This window comes from Mytilus californianus, unplaced genomic scaffold, assembly GCF_021869535.1.
Source record: "Mytilus californianus isolate M0D057914Y unplaced genomic scaffold, xbMytCali1.0.p SCAF_5, whole genome shotgun sequence".
In the NCBI taxonomy this organism is placed as follows: domain Eukaryota; kingdom Metazoa; phylum Mollusca; class Bivalvia; order Mytilida; family Mytilidae; genus Mytilus; species Mytilus californianus.
Genome location: NW_026262701.1, coordinates 61009055 through 61023630, shown reverse-complemented (window position 1 = coordinate 61023630; position 14576 = coordinate 61009055). Strand labels below are relative to the sequence as shown.

General features: G+C 32.7%; 2 protein-coding genes across 5 annotated transcripts in view; one reads left to right on the top strand and one right to left on the bottom strand.

The window, feature by feature from the left end:
• LOC127701139 (alanine--tRNA ligase, cytoplasmic-like) overlaps positions 1–5848 on the bottom strand; it is a 51464-nt gene extending 45616 nt beyond the window's left edge. The window contains exons 1-3 of one of the 4 annotated variants that reach the window (XM_052204942.1): positions 5807–5848; positions 1895–2055; positions 647–835 (exon numbers count right to left, since the gene is read on the bottom strand). In XM_052204942.1, coding sequence (XP_052060902.1) covers positions 647–835; positions 1895–2038 — 333 coding nt within the window. In that variant the 5' untranslated portion in view covers positions 2039–2055; positions 5807–5848. Of the gene's footprint in view, positions 1–646; positions 836–1894; positions 2056–5335; positions 5550–5585; positions 5682–5806 lie in introns of those variants that run through there. The other 3 variants (XM_052204943.1, XM_052204941.1, XM_052204940.1) reach the window with 3 other exon arrangements.
• A 5979-nt stretch (positions 5849–11827) lies between these two features.
• Positions 11828–14295, top strand: LOC127701147 (uncharacterized). Its single transcript, XM_052204958.1, has one exon. It carries the CDS (start codon positions 12071–12073, stop codon positions 14075–14077), a length of 2007 nt encoding a protein of 668 aa, XP_052060918.1. The 5' UTR covers positions 11828–12070; the 3' UTR covers positions 14078–14295.
• Positions 14296–14576: the final 281 nt, after the last annotated feature.

The following is a 14576-nucleotide window of genomic DNA, read 5'->3' as shown; positions in this document are numbered from 1 at the left end:
GAACAGGTAAATTTCAGCTGTTCGACAATTAATTAGCCTTGATTAAAATGAGAAGGTATTAAAGTAGGGGTTGTTTTGATAGTACTTAATGATCATGTCACTTTTATGACCGGAAATGTGTGGCTGTTAAAGGCAAAACGTTCGGTCCAAAAGATCGCGAATTATGTTAAAATGACCGTCTCTTAAAGCCTTGAAAACTAAAAAGTAGATGACCGTTTCATGCTTTGCCCAGCCGGACTTTTACGGGACATTATACAAATGTTCGGCATAAATGACCGTTTTGGAAGCCTTGATCGAAAGTATGACTACAATAGCAAACAGAAAAAAAATGTCTGATTCAACATTATTGTATAAAATATATAAGGCTGATGGCAAGTTTTTTTTGGTAAATTTCTATGGGTACTAGGTGAAATAAATCAGGATATTAGGTGAAATATAGAAAAATAACTAATCATACTTTTCTAAACATGATAAATATTGAAGATAAGGTATCTTATGGTCTCCTAAACAAGCTTATTTTTGCTCATTGTTGAAGGCCGTACGGTGACCTATAGTTGTTAACTTCTAAGTCATTTGGTCTCTAGTGGAGAATTGTCTCATTGCCAATTATACCACATCTTCTTATTTTTATAATTATTACTCTCACCTTGTAATAATCTCCAAATGACCAGTTGCCCAACATTTCAAAGAACGTGTGATGGTAAACATCTTTGCCGACATCATCTAAATCATTGTGTTTACCTCCAGCACGTATACATTTCTGGGAATTCGCCACTCTTTTGTATTTAGCCATGTCACTGTTGGGGTCCACTATGCCCAAAAATATGGGTTTGAACTGTAATTGAAAATTATGATCAGTTGTATGTGCATAGCAAAATAAAAAATATGCTTTCATGGAAATTAATGATATTATATGTATGTGCTTAGAACTCAGTATACATTTGTGGGAAAGTTTTACTTTTATTTTATTGAAAAAAAATTTCATGATCAATAAAAGTAACAACACTCATGATACACTTGACATTAAAACTTTTAAATTTAACAATATTTTCATTTTTTACACCTTAGACACAATGGCCAAATCAAACAATTATTTCACTCCTTCACTATACTTTTTTTAATTTATGGCACCTAAGTACATAAGAACATCTTCTAAAGACAGTTGTCTTTGCTCAAATCCATCTCTTGTTTCACTGGGATCAACATGTTTCATTAAAATTATAAGAAACAAGTTTCTGGTTATTATAATCATTCAGTGATTGTTGAATTTTAACTTGTTCTCATAAATTTAAAAAAATAAAAGAACAGAGTTCCAATGTCCCCCACGTTGCACATATTTTATATTTCCAAGGGGCATAACTCTTTTAAAAAAAATCGATCGTCCACCATTATAGAACTTGTCCGAGATATTGCTGATATTAACCTATAGTATAAGTTTTATAAAATATCTGGCAAGAATTGTACCCCTGAGAGCGCTAACGAGGCCATTTTCCATAAATTTAATATTTCCAAGGGGTATAACTCTTTTAAAAAAAGGCGACCGTCCACCATTTTAAATCTTGTCCAAGATATTGCTGATATTAACCTATAGTATAAGTTTTATAAAATTCTGACAGGAATTGTACCCATGAGAGCGCTAACATGACCGAATGGACGGACACACGGATGGACGGACGCCCAGTATTTCCATGTCCCACGCAATGCGTTACGCAGGGGACAAAAATACCGGTTATGATTAGGAAATTTTTTCAGATGGTCACTTCACCAATTGGGCAATCACCAGTGCTTCTGCACTAGTCCGATGAAATTTATTCTGGACAGGTGCTTCAGGCTACCACTTCATGTTGCAGTCTGTTAATATTGAATCTGATAAATAAATCATAACATATCTTACCTGATTCATACCAGCATTGGCAAATAAAAGTGTTGGATCATCATGAGGTACAACTGAGGAGGAATGTACATAAATATGTTCCTTCTCTTTAAAGAAGTCTACAAAGAGTTGTCTGACTTGAGAACCAGTCATCTGACTGCTCATCTTGTTCTATTAAGTATCTACAAAAAAAAAAAATTTAAATAATGAATGTAGCATTTATACTGCAGGACATATTGTCAAATGCGTTGAGTTCTAATTGAGTAAAATGCAAAAGTTGAAATAAAATTGGCAATACTTTCAAATATGCAGTCAATGAACCACAACTGAAGGTGCAGGGTTAAATAATCTCCATGGAAATGAGATAAGTCAAGGCTAATACAAATGCATACCAAATTTCACTGACTTATCATAAGTGTCTCCCCTTAAAGCGACCTAATCACAAACTTTAACATGTAAACTTTACACATGTTTAAAGGTCAATGAACCATGACTTTGGGGATGGGGAAAAATAATCTCCTTGGAAATGAGATGTGTACATATATGTACTTTTACAAATTAATAACACAGGACTCTTAATTTGAGTTTGTACTGACACAAAAGGAAGAATACATGACAAGTCAGACCAAAGATAAGTTGGATAAAGACAACTCTGACCAATTTTAAGACAACTTGAACCAGTCTGTCTCTGATAGACAACTCAGACAATTTGAAAGACAATTCTTACCAGTTTAAAAACAACTTAGACCAGTGTTAATCAAAGTGATGGAAATCACTCATGGAAAAAATGGAAGAGTAGTTTGAATAATTTCAAATCATTTTTCGGTAGATAAAATGAGCTAAAATGCATGTGAATCAATGATAGTGGTTCCCTTAATTTGCACGACAATTTCGTTAAAATTGCAATTTCATATCTAAACCAAATATTGTTCCCTATTACATGTTTCACCTTCTACTTTAATCTCAAGAAACAAAAGAAATTACCAAAAAAAGATTCTTCTAATAAAGTTTATCAATTATCCTTGTAGGACATGGGACCAACAGATAGACTTGAAACTAAGATGTTTATTCTCCAAAAATTAATCTACAAAGGTTGTTTTGGAGGCATTTTGTAAGTTGAAACAAAGATATACTATTTTTCTCCTCTAAGAATTGCTTTTTGATTTTGAAAACAATTATGATTATATGACACTGAAGGTTTTATGCTGTAGAGTCCATTTTAATTAAATTTATAATTTAACATTTTCCGCAAAAGGGCACTGAACATGCATTTTTTCAACATAAACAAATTAAAAAATCTTATTTGATTGATATGGGGATTCATTCTTAATTTCAAAAATACACTTCTTGTATTCAACACTTGAATACCTTTTCTATATGTAGATTTCATATTTTGTCTTTCCTTTTGAAAAAAAAACATCTTGTTAATCCTTAAACATTTATCTTTCAGACATAATTTATAGAATCACTTCATGTAGTTTAGATCAAAAGTAATACGCAATGAAAAATTTCTATATATCAAACATCTAATAATTAATATCTACATTTGTGTATTAATGAGGTCAAGTATTTGTGTATTGAGATGTATAACGAAGGGTCTGTTTAATTTTGTAAGACTGAGGTTGATTAGTAATTGGTCAATATGATTGGCATTTAAGGAGGTGGGACATTGCAATTCAGGCCCACCTTGTCTCTGATTGTTTGGTGAGCATGGCAGTTGTCAATCATACTGGTTTGTATCATTACCCTAACCTAATTAAAATGACAAAAATAGCCTGCAAATTACCAAAACTTAAAGACATACATACCGGTACTTGAATGAACTGCTACAAAGATATAACCCAATTTTTTCAAAGTTCATATGTGCATGTATATGTACACAGACATAGGGAACTATATTTCAGTGTGTATACATTTTGAAGATTTAGTAGCTAACCTGTTAACCTGTGCTACTTCTTGTTTGGGAGGCTGGTGCCTTAGGAAAGACTTGGAACAATGGTCATGATGGTTCTAATCTTTCAAAAAACAACAAACACAAGTGTTAAAGACCACTCAGACGGTGGTACCACTTATCACATGAGAACACACCAATCACGAGTTGTTTTTTATGAATGAGTTACACTGGTTGACCCTAGGTCAATCGGTGTAAACGACATCATCGTACAATCGGTTCTTACTGTGACATAATATCATAAACATTGTGACATGGGAAATTTACATGAAAGTGCACCAATTCGAAAGTCGTCTATGAACATATATATATTATAATATCTTTTTTCATTGAATCAATGATAGTTGTCGTATTTATAAATGTATCATGTTATCTGTTCATTGATCATAAACAACTATTAGTTACTCCTTGAGGCACATGAAACATTCAGTAAACTCAATAAAGGGCAATAAAAAAGAATTAAACTTTATTTATTATTTTCAATGAGTTTATGAGATGATCCACCTTCTTGATCTTGTTAGGCATAAATTAATCAGAAGTAAAAAAAAAATATGGCAAAAACGAACAAGCTAATTAAAATGCAACATAGGAACTCAAATCAAAAGAGGTGTCATAATTTTGAGTAGGACCGATTACATTTACTGTTAATTTAATATCCTCAACATTTATCTAATGTATAAGACAGCTTTTATCATTGATAGTGATCTGAAATAGTGCAAGATCTAAATAAAAAAATAGAAATAAATTATTCTTAAATGCACAATATCCAAAACAGTTTATCAAAAAACAAGAAACAATGACCAGAAAAGAAAGAAAATCCTAAATGAGAGCGTATGTTCCTTCCCCTGATCCCAGATTCTGCTTATTGTTTTGTCAGAATCCTGTATCCCCCTTATCATTGTAATAATAGCGCTTATAATTTCAAGTGTCCTGCCCAAATTTGTTTCCCATTTTCACGCCAAAAAAAATTGACTTTCACATGTCACTATTACAAAAATCGGCCAATCTTGGATCATACTTACACCCAAATGAGACCCACTTCCAACATTTTGAATGTGTAAAAGTAGTTTTACTCATTATTTCATCTTACTTCATATTCTCAACAAACAAACAAAATACAGTTAAGGCAAATAGCTGATAAAAAGAATAATGGCATTTTAGCGGGCTCACTTGATACTCTTGCTGATAAAGTCAGTATCAAAAACAAAAATACCATTATTCTATATTTAAGAGTGGTCTTGTAAACTGATAAAAAGCACCTTTAAATGAGCCCAGCCAGTGTTCTAAATTGCCCAGAGTTGTTTTGGTCCTACTCCTAGTTGTCATAATTTGGTCAGACTTGTTGTGATTTCATAAGGAACAGCCAATTGTGTTATTGGACAAGTCAAATTTTTTTTAGATTGAATTGAAAATGCAATAGCAAACTCAGAATTTTATTTGTAAAAAATTGAGAGTTTCCATTTTCAAATCTGTCAAAACAATATCAGTAAACAATTATTTCTTTGACATACTTGCTTGCCTTCCAACTGTTCTTACTGTGTTAACTGTTTATTACAAAAATTGCACCAATGCTACGTGGAAAGAGAATTTATACTGCATTTAAAATTCATAACATGTAGAGCATGTCAGACTTCTGATGTCAGAGATAATAATGATGCAATAAACGGAAAGTGTCTTGCGACAATCTTTGAAATAATTGTTTATGTGTGTATCTATGCGAGAACACCCCCTACGTTTCGGTGTTTAAACGTGCTTTCTTACTATATTTTGCCGTTTTACCCACTATTCAACCGGTTCATTCAACAGAAACGTGGTTGACATCCACCGGTGATTTCAATTTTTCTCCAGATAAAATAATCCGCCGTTCTGTAGGAGAACTTTTCAGAGTTTTAGAAGATTTAAAAACAACAATTTTCATGTTTTCTTTCAATGGTTATATATGTCCCTATGTGTATATAATATCATAATATAAATGTACCTACATGTCGAGTTTGAAATATCTTAATATCGAAGTTGCTTAAAAGGGCGGTCTCACTAATTAGCGACAAGAAGAATTTTAGCGACAAGAAGCGTCAAGAAGCGACAAGAAGCGACAAGAAGACTATTTTGCGACAAGAAAACATTTTTTTTTATTAAGATTACTTATTCCAAATAAATATTAAAAGAATATGCAAAAGAAAACAATTTTAGCGACAAGAAAGTTAATATTCTATCAATACATAGATAGAAAAAGTCATTTTTATAGTAATAAAGCATCACAAATTTTTTTAAACATAGATCTAATTGCTACATTTAAGTTTGTGATATTTTATTATTTATTATGTATTACAGCAAGTATTACGTTTACCCTGTCATATTATGATATTAATTTTACTTGTTTTTAAGAACAATAATATATTTATCTTATAACTTTTTTTTTCAAGGTTTTTAAAACTCTCTTTGTACAATATATAATAAACTTGAAAAATGCATTATTTGTGCATCATTGTCCAGAAAATACAGACACAAATTGTGAAATACAAAAAACTGAAATCAAACAAGAGGAAAACATAATTAAAATGTGAATATTTTTTATCATTTTATTTTGTATATTGCCTCATTTAACGATATTTATCGAGTCATGTTTATGCATAGTTTAATGTTGATTGAAGATTATTCATACTCTGACTTTGATGAAAACAGTACATACATTATCTTAAACATATTCTTTATATTTAATAAAAGCTACACGATCCCTTATTTCCTTACAAATGTTTAATTTCTTCATCTATCAATATCAGAGACATGTATATATGTCTCTGTCAATATAATAAAAAAAAAATATCAATTTATTTCTGCCCATATATTAAAAAAAAGTAAATGCATATTTTTTAATATTTATACATAAATTATTCTTCTTGTCGCTTCTTGTCGCTTCTTGACGCTTCTTGACGCTTCTTGTCGCTAATTAGTGAGACATTTTTCAATAAAATAAGGGGATACAACATCAAACTTTTTCTTCAGATGTATTTCTTGATTTTGAAGAAGCTTTTGTCCAAGTTTCATAATGCAGGTTTGACAAAGTAATTGATGTTTAAAAAAGGCAGTGGTTATTTTGCCGGCTCTGATTAAAATATCTTAACTTGAATCTATACCAGTGCCAATACAGAAACAGCCAGTTAATAACACTATATTATTGAATCTCTTATGTTGACAGTGCACATTTTCGTAGTACTTATCTAAAAGTTAATATTGAATTTCACTCTTTACAAAGGACCGGCAAAATAACAAATTAACTATATATAAAGAAATAGCTATTTTACCGCGCCGGCAATATATAGTGAATTTGTTATTTTGCTGTATTGGCCTCGAGACCCGTAGGCTCGTTAAATAAGAAAACAGCTAACAATATTTGAGATACATATAATCAAGGAATTGTATATTTAAATATACAATTCCTTGATATAATGAGGGGCGTAAAAGGGGTGGGGGTATCTTCACGGAAGAACGCGAAATAAATTCACGATGAATAACAAACTTTTTTCACGACTGCACGTGAAATAAAAATGACAAAACACGTTGCACGAAAATAACCCTTTACCACCCTCTATAATCGTTTAATAATAACATTTATTTAGTCAAATTAAAATAAGAATTCATAATAAGAAAAATAATTATAATGTTGAACATCCATTTGTTGCAATGAAATCATATCAAAACATGTAGTTGAAATTATTTCTAAAACCAGTCACTGTCTATATATATATAATGCCTATGCTACTTCAAGGATTTGTATAGTACTATACAAATCCGTGGCTACATGTACGCATAACAAAGGAATAAAATCTCAGACTTTTTAACTGTATGTTATTTAAGGAATGACTGTAATATTTTTTCTGTCTATGAAGCCGAAATAACACCAAAAATGTGGTGCACACTGAATAACCCGCTTTGCGGGGTTGATATATTCTGATAGAGGAGTATCAAAAAATGTAATCTTAACCCAATAATAGTTTCAGGGCGAAGCCAGGGGCGGATTCAGGCGGGGGCGTGACGGGCGTGTGCCCCCCCCCCCTCCCCCAAATTTGCAAAGCATGGGTTGTCCTCAGCTTAATAAAGAATATTTCGATAATTTAACCTAAAAAAATATTTCCCCTCGCTCTGCTCGGCGAAAATTTAAGTTTGCGCACCCCTAACCTAAAATCCTGGATCCGCCCCTGGAAGCTAAGTAGAACACATTCACCTTGTCCATCCGTCAAACAAATATGATGGGGTGATCCCCCTTCCAATCCTTGACCGATGATGCGTCATGACACTGCATGAAAACCTAGCTACGTCACTTCAGTGTAATCTTGTTTAATTCTCCGCACCTGGGATCCCGGTCCCAGATACCAGGCAACCGCGCCCGCAGCTATAGCAAGCATAAAAAAATGAGCGGAGATTTTTTTTTTTCATGAGATTGCATTGTAGTGCGTAGTATCATTCGCATTTGAAATATTAACTTTCAGAGGCGGATTTAGGGGGGGGGCAAGCCCCCCCCCCCCCTTTTTGTGGGAAAAATTTGGTTGATTATATAGGGAATCACTAAAGCATGACTGGAGCGGGCCCCCTCTTATGAAAATTTCTGGATCCGCCACTGACTTTTCTTGTATATGTGTTTACTTTAATGATTGCTGGTAGTTCTTTATGTGGTTTAGTATTATACTGGCGTGTTTGGCCAGTCCAAATATTTAATAACTTAGGTGAGCGATACAGACTCTAAGGTCATATATGCGCATCACTTGGCATCCATCGTCAAGTTTAGGAAAAGCGGATAGTTCTTATATGTCTAAGTTTAGTTTTTTTTAAAATAGGTGTATATTAAAAATACTTTTTGTAACTTTCAAATTAATAGGCGTATCTTAAATCAATCAGTATAAATTTCATATTCATTTAATTCCTTTCTTTATTTTAATTGAGTTAAATATAATGTTGTTTGCATATTATTGAAAATTTAGAGCAATATAATAAGGTAAAAAATCAAGGGACGTAACTCGATTTTCAAAAAGGGGGAGGGGATAATACATGCAGACTTTTAAATGGTTATAAAAAGGTCACCATCTCAGCTAGTTCGCCTTTGGTAATATACGTGTGACAATTAAAAAAGGGTGTGTATCCCAATGGTGTCACTAATTGTGTCACCTGAGTCCTCAAATATCGATTATAAATAAAATCATTTAGTTTTGGCCTCTGATTATACTGAATGTCGAATTTTCAGTACACCCATGCTAAATTTTTTATTTCCTAATGGAAATTTCAGTTGTAATTGTTTAAATGAAAGCTTGTAGGATTTATGATTCAGAGCATTAATAATAAACACGATTTACATCTATTTTCATAAGATTAAAATGTATTTAAGTCCGATTTTTGGGTAATTTGTGTGCGTACAGTTTCAGAAAAACACATTTCAAATGATTTTTTTCCGATTTTCTGATCGCCTTGATATCTGCAAAAGGGACTTTTTAAGAACGTTAATAATTACTCTAACGAAAAATCGTAGCTTCTTTATCATTATATGTAACATTTTATCTACAAACTTAATTCAATCCGCGTACATGAAGTTCATGTCCATCCTGTTACCGCTACTTAAATCAACCGTTAAATTATTCTCCCTATGAATATTGAATTAGTCAGTGTTGATTTCAAAAGTGCAAAGTAACCTTTACATTTAACACGGCACATTTCTTGAACGACAGTGTAGAGAAAAGAAATTTCAAGACATTTAGTGAAAAAAATAGAGGGTACTTTTTTCATGTCTATGCTGTTACCAACAATTTTGATTAATTACACCAAAAGTATACTTGTAAAAAGTGCAATAACGTGTTGGAAACCAAATTCACAACAGAAAAACATTATCACCTCACCAAAGGGAGTAGTTATTTCACAACAGCATTCGAAAATGAAGAAATTTGTCTATCCTGTTATGTCTATCCTGTTACTATGGTTGCTATGGTTACAGTAACAGGATAGACAATTGTAGACAGAAACGTCGTTAAAAAGTTTATCATAACATATAGTTGCAAACAGAATGAAATCTTTCGTTGTTTGGACTCCTCTTAAGGTTATAACGTCTTAATCTTCCCTATTTAGCATTTGCAGGTGCAATACTGATATCGGTAACAGGATAGACAAAAAGGTAACAGGATAGAACTTTATATAGTGATATATCATTAACGTACGTTCCTGTTACCAATGAAATAAAGACAAAGGTAAACTAACATGTGAGGGATTTACTTGATGTTGGGTTTATTTGAAAGAGAGAAAAAATGCCGAACAATATGAATTGCTATCTTAGACTTGCATTACTGGTGGTAATTTTTACAACCTTTGAAAACCAATTTTTAGAGGCATTTTTCAGTACAACCTGGAAAATTGGCAAATAATCTATTATTTCACAAAATGAATATATATAGAAGTTTATTCTCTTGAAAACCATCTAATTGGCTACGAAAAACAAGCTTAAAATTTTATCTAAACCTTTTCTTAATAACCCAAAATTTCTTTTGAAAATGGTAACAGGAGAGACAAAATATTGTACCACCTATCAAAAAATGTTTCACGATATTCTTGTATGACATTATCTTTTAATATGTTGTTCTATAAGTACTGTTTGTTTTGATTTGCTTATGTAGAGGGTTGTTTGAATAAGTAACTTTTAATAAATTTTTCAATTTCAAAATTCGACATTTTTTGAAAGTGACCCATATATTTTCTTCAATCACAGGGTCACAATTTAACTTATATATTTCATTGCCAATATAGTATTTCCTTCGGATAACTTACATTAGAATAATAACATTTTGTAATTGACGATAGTTCAATCGGTTTGGACTTTATTTCATTAGAAATTACTTACATATATAAAGATGAGTTTTATAGATTTAATCAGAGACATATGATGATGTGTAACGTTCCTTTCTGTTATGCATTGGTCAATGCTATATATATAATAATTGTTTGTATCCAAAATAATGTCTAATATTGTACTATATATGATCCTTTTGAACCCATTCGATGTGAATAAACACCTTCTTATAACTATTTTCCACAGTTAAAATGTTTATGATCATAGTATTCAGTTTTAAATTTTAAGTCCAATTTTGCCTCGTAACTCATTTTTAACCAAAATGTCACGTGTTTGGATGAATGCTCAAAATTTACCAAAATATATCAAAATCGTTGTTTTTGGTTTTCTTTTGACATTTTCATTTCGAAAAAAAGATTTTTTTAAAGTATTCATCAATGCCATTGTTCAGAATATCATTTTCATCAATGCCATTGTTCAGAATAATGCTATAAGATCATACTGCCATGATAAATGATGCGAAATGTGATACTGCTAATTGTTGTTAAGACTAAAGTATAAAAAAAAACATTCATGTATTACAATGGAGACTTCAACGCAAGAGCTCAGAATTTACATGCACACACGTATAGGAAAGATGGTTTGTTTTTACACATTGTTATGGGTTAGTTTTTCGTTGATTAAAATGTTCAAGCAATTTATTTGGCTTAATTATATGTATATTATATATGTTAAATTCAAAATATGATTGTGAATGTTTTTTGGGGTTTTTTTTGGACTGTAAACATAAACAGTTAACAATTTATATTGACCTTTTTAAGATTACTTCTTTTTGGGGTGGCTATCAATGGGGACAAATAAAATAATTTGGAAATTCTGTATAATATATGGCCCGGATTTAAACGTTTTAACTGAAGTATGCTGAATTTTCACATTTGTCTCTTGCTGTTTTTGCCATTAAAAAAAATATTTACTGTTTATTTGTACACTTAGTCCATGGCATCCAGTTAATATAACTATACATACATATCTATATGATTAACTCTATTCATTCTATTTCATTAGTGTATTATTCAAATTAGTTGCGGCTGAATGAATGACAAGCAAATCTTTTGTTTTAATTTTACTTCTAATTTAAATGTTATGAATTTTGTGTATTGATTTAAACTGTACAGTTCATATGAATATACTTGTTTTCCATTTGCCGTTTTATAGTGTACACATATGTTTAAATGTCTGTCACAGTAAAGCCATAGATCGAATTTAAAATTCTATTTTATTATGTTGGAAATGAACAGATTATCGCGGGCATACATGTATATAACTGCATATCAGTGAAAGTAAACATGTAAGTGTACGTACGTATCAACAAGATATTGCCACGATTTAAATTAAACTTTACATTTTTAAGACAATCAGCAATATGGCCGAAAGAGTAGTGCGGAATATTGAAAATGATTATTTAATGTGCAGTGTGTGTTTAGGGCGCTATGAAGATCCCCGGCTTCTTCCGTGTGGACACTCCTTCTGCAAGAATTGTTTGTCGGAACATATTCAGCAAACTGTTGCAGACAGAGATACCCTATCATTCAACTGTCCGATTGACCGTAGTCAGGTTCCCAAACCGAGAGGAAATTTGAATCCGAGAGAATGGGCTAAACAATTTCCACCGGATACTTTCATGAATAATCTGATCCAAGCTGTAAAGATTCACGAGGGGACGACGAGTGAGGGAGACGACGGAGGAATTATTATACCCAGTCGTCAGCACTATCCCAACATCCCTGTCCAGGTTCAAATGGAGGCACCAATTAGTGACAATGGAGTTTATTGTGAAAACCACAGTGGAAGACCAATTGAGTTTTTTTGCTTAGCATGCAATATAATAGGATGTTCATTATGCGCAGTTCGTGAACATCGAGGACAAAGTTGCGAATGCGTGACTATCGAAGAAGCCATTGTAAGGTTTCGCCCACGAATAGACGCTTTGAGGAGGCGATTTCAGAGTCAAACACAACGAATTCATGACGTAGGTACTGGTGATAACAATACTGACATTGTACTACAAAATAGTAAAGAATTAGCTTTGCGATTAATTGACGAAGTCGAATCCGAGGTCGGACAGTTTTACGAGAGAACTCTACAAGGTATTGAAGACTTAAAACGACAGCTTTTTGAATCCGGCCGTCTTCAATTACAAGACAACCAACAATTGCTAATGGTAATGCAAAATATTGAAGCAACAAGAGAAGCGTTTGACACAATGTGTCACAACAGTACAGATGTAGAGTTTTTAAACGATTTGCCAAAAGTGGAATCACAAGCCGATGAGTATGATAATGCTATCTTATCTTCAAGTCGTTCAGTTTCATCAATGCAAGTTGAATTTGTTCAGAATTCAAATTTCCTACAATTTATACGAAATCCACCACCTATCGGTTCAGTTTCAGTATCGTCCCAAAATCATTTACCAGTTGGTCGGGTTAACGAAACACGTAATGGTAATTTCAATACAAATCGAAGACAAGCAACTAATGTAATAAACAGAACGCGACCAGTTTCAAGACAGGTTCCAACGACCGGTATTCGGCCTACTCGAACGCCTCGCCCACAGAGATATGCAGGATTGCGTGTTCAGAAATCGCATGAAGTTATAAATGTAAAAGACCGCGGAGAAGACACAATTAGCTGGCAACTAACTGGTGTTGCTTTCGTCGATAATTCTATCGTTGTCATTGATTCTAATAATCAGATGGTGAGGAAGCGTGGAATAGCGGGGAGTGGTGAAGGGAATGATACTCTTCCTCTGGAACAACCGTTATGTGTATGTAACATGGGCTCCACGTCAAATGTTGCTGTTACACAGCCAGAAAAATGCCAGATTTCTGTTATTGGGACTAGTGGGAATCTCAATGTTCTTGAAGTAATCAAAACACATAAACCGTATGAAGGGATCTGTCAAATGAACGACAGTAAATTCGTTGTTTCTTGTATGTCTGGTCGAATTTCTATCGATGTACTTAGTCGTAACGGGCGAGTTATAAAATGTATTGAAAGATCCCATCTATTTCATTGGCCAAGATTTCTGACGATCGCTTCCAATGGGAATATAGTTGTAAGTGACAGAGACCAAAAACATGTGATAAGTCTGAACCAATCGGGACAGGTAGTTTGGACTTATTCAACCTCAGTATCACCTTGGGGTGTAACTAGTGATAAAAGTGGGAAAATATATTTATGTTTAGACAATAATACAGTCCAGGTTATTTCAGAAGACGGGAGACTTATTCAAGATAAATTTGTTAACATAAAGGAAGGTGTGAAAACGCCTTACGCTATTACTGCACGAGCTCGCCAAGTAGCTGTTACTGAATATGGATCGAGTTTATTTGCTGCAAATAGCCCAAATGTACACATATTTACCTTTTAAATAACTAAACAGAACCCAACTATTGTTTGTTATATTATAGAAGAAATTATATTTTATTTGTATATCTAAATAGAAAATTTTCTCCTGGCGTTTGACCAGGTACATGAATTGATGACTTTACAGTTTCCTTATTTCAGTAAAATACTAATACTAATACTGGAAATTAGGTGCGCTGCATGTAAAAAATGGCCAGTCTAATAAAAGATAACCTACAATTATTTTATCTCAATGATCTAGAAATTAATACGTACAATTCATTAAAAGAATGTCACGGTTCTTATACCCTTCAATAGTTTGCAGAAGACAGTTGTCCAATAGAAATATTTACACTAATGTGTGATTATTTGAATTTCCAAATAGTTCATTTTCCATTTCTAAGCAGTAACATGCCGCAATGATGCATACTTATTCTGCTAACCTTTCACATGGACTATCTAGCATTACGACTTTCTTGAAAGAAAACGAATTTAACTATCAAGACTGAAAACACACTAAACTG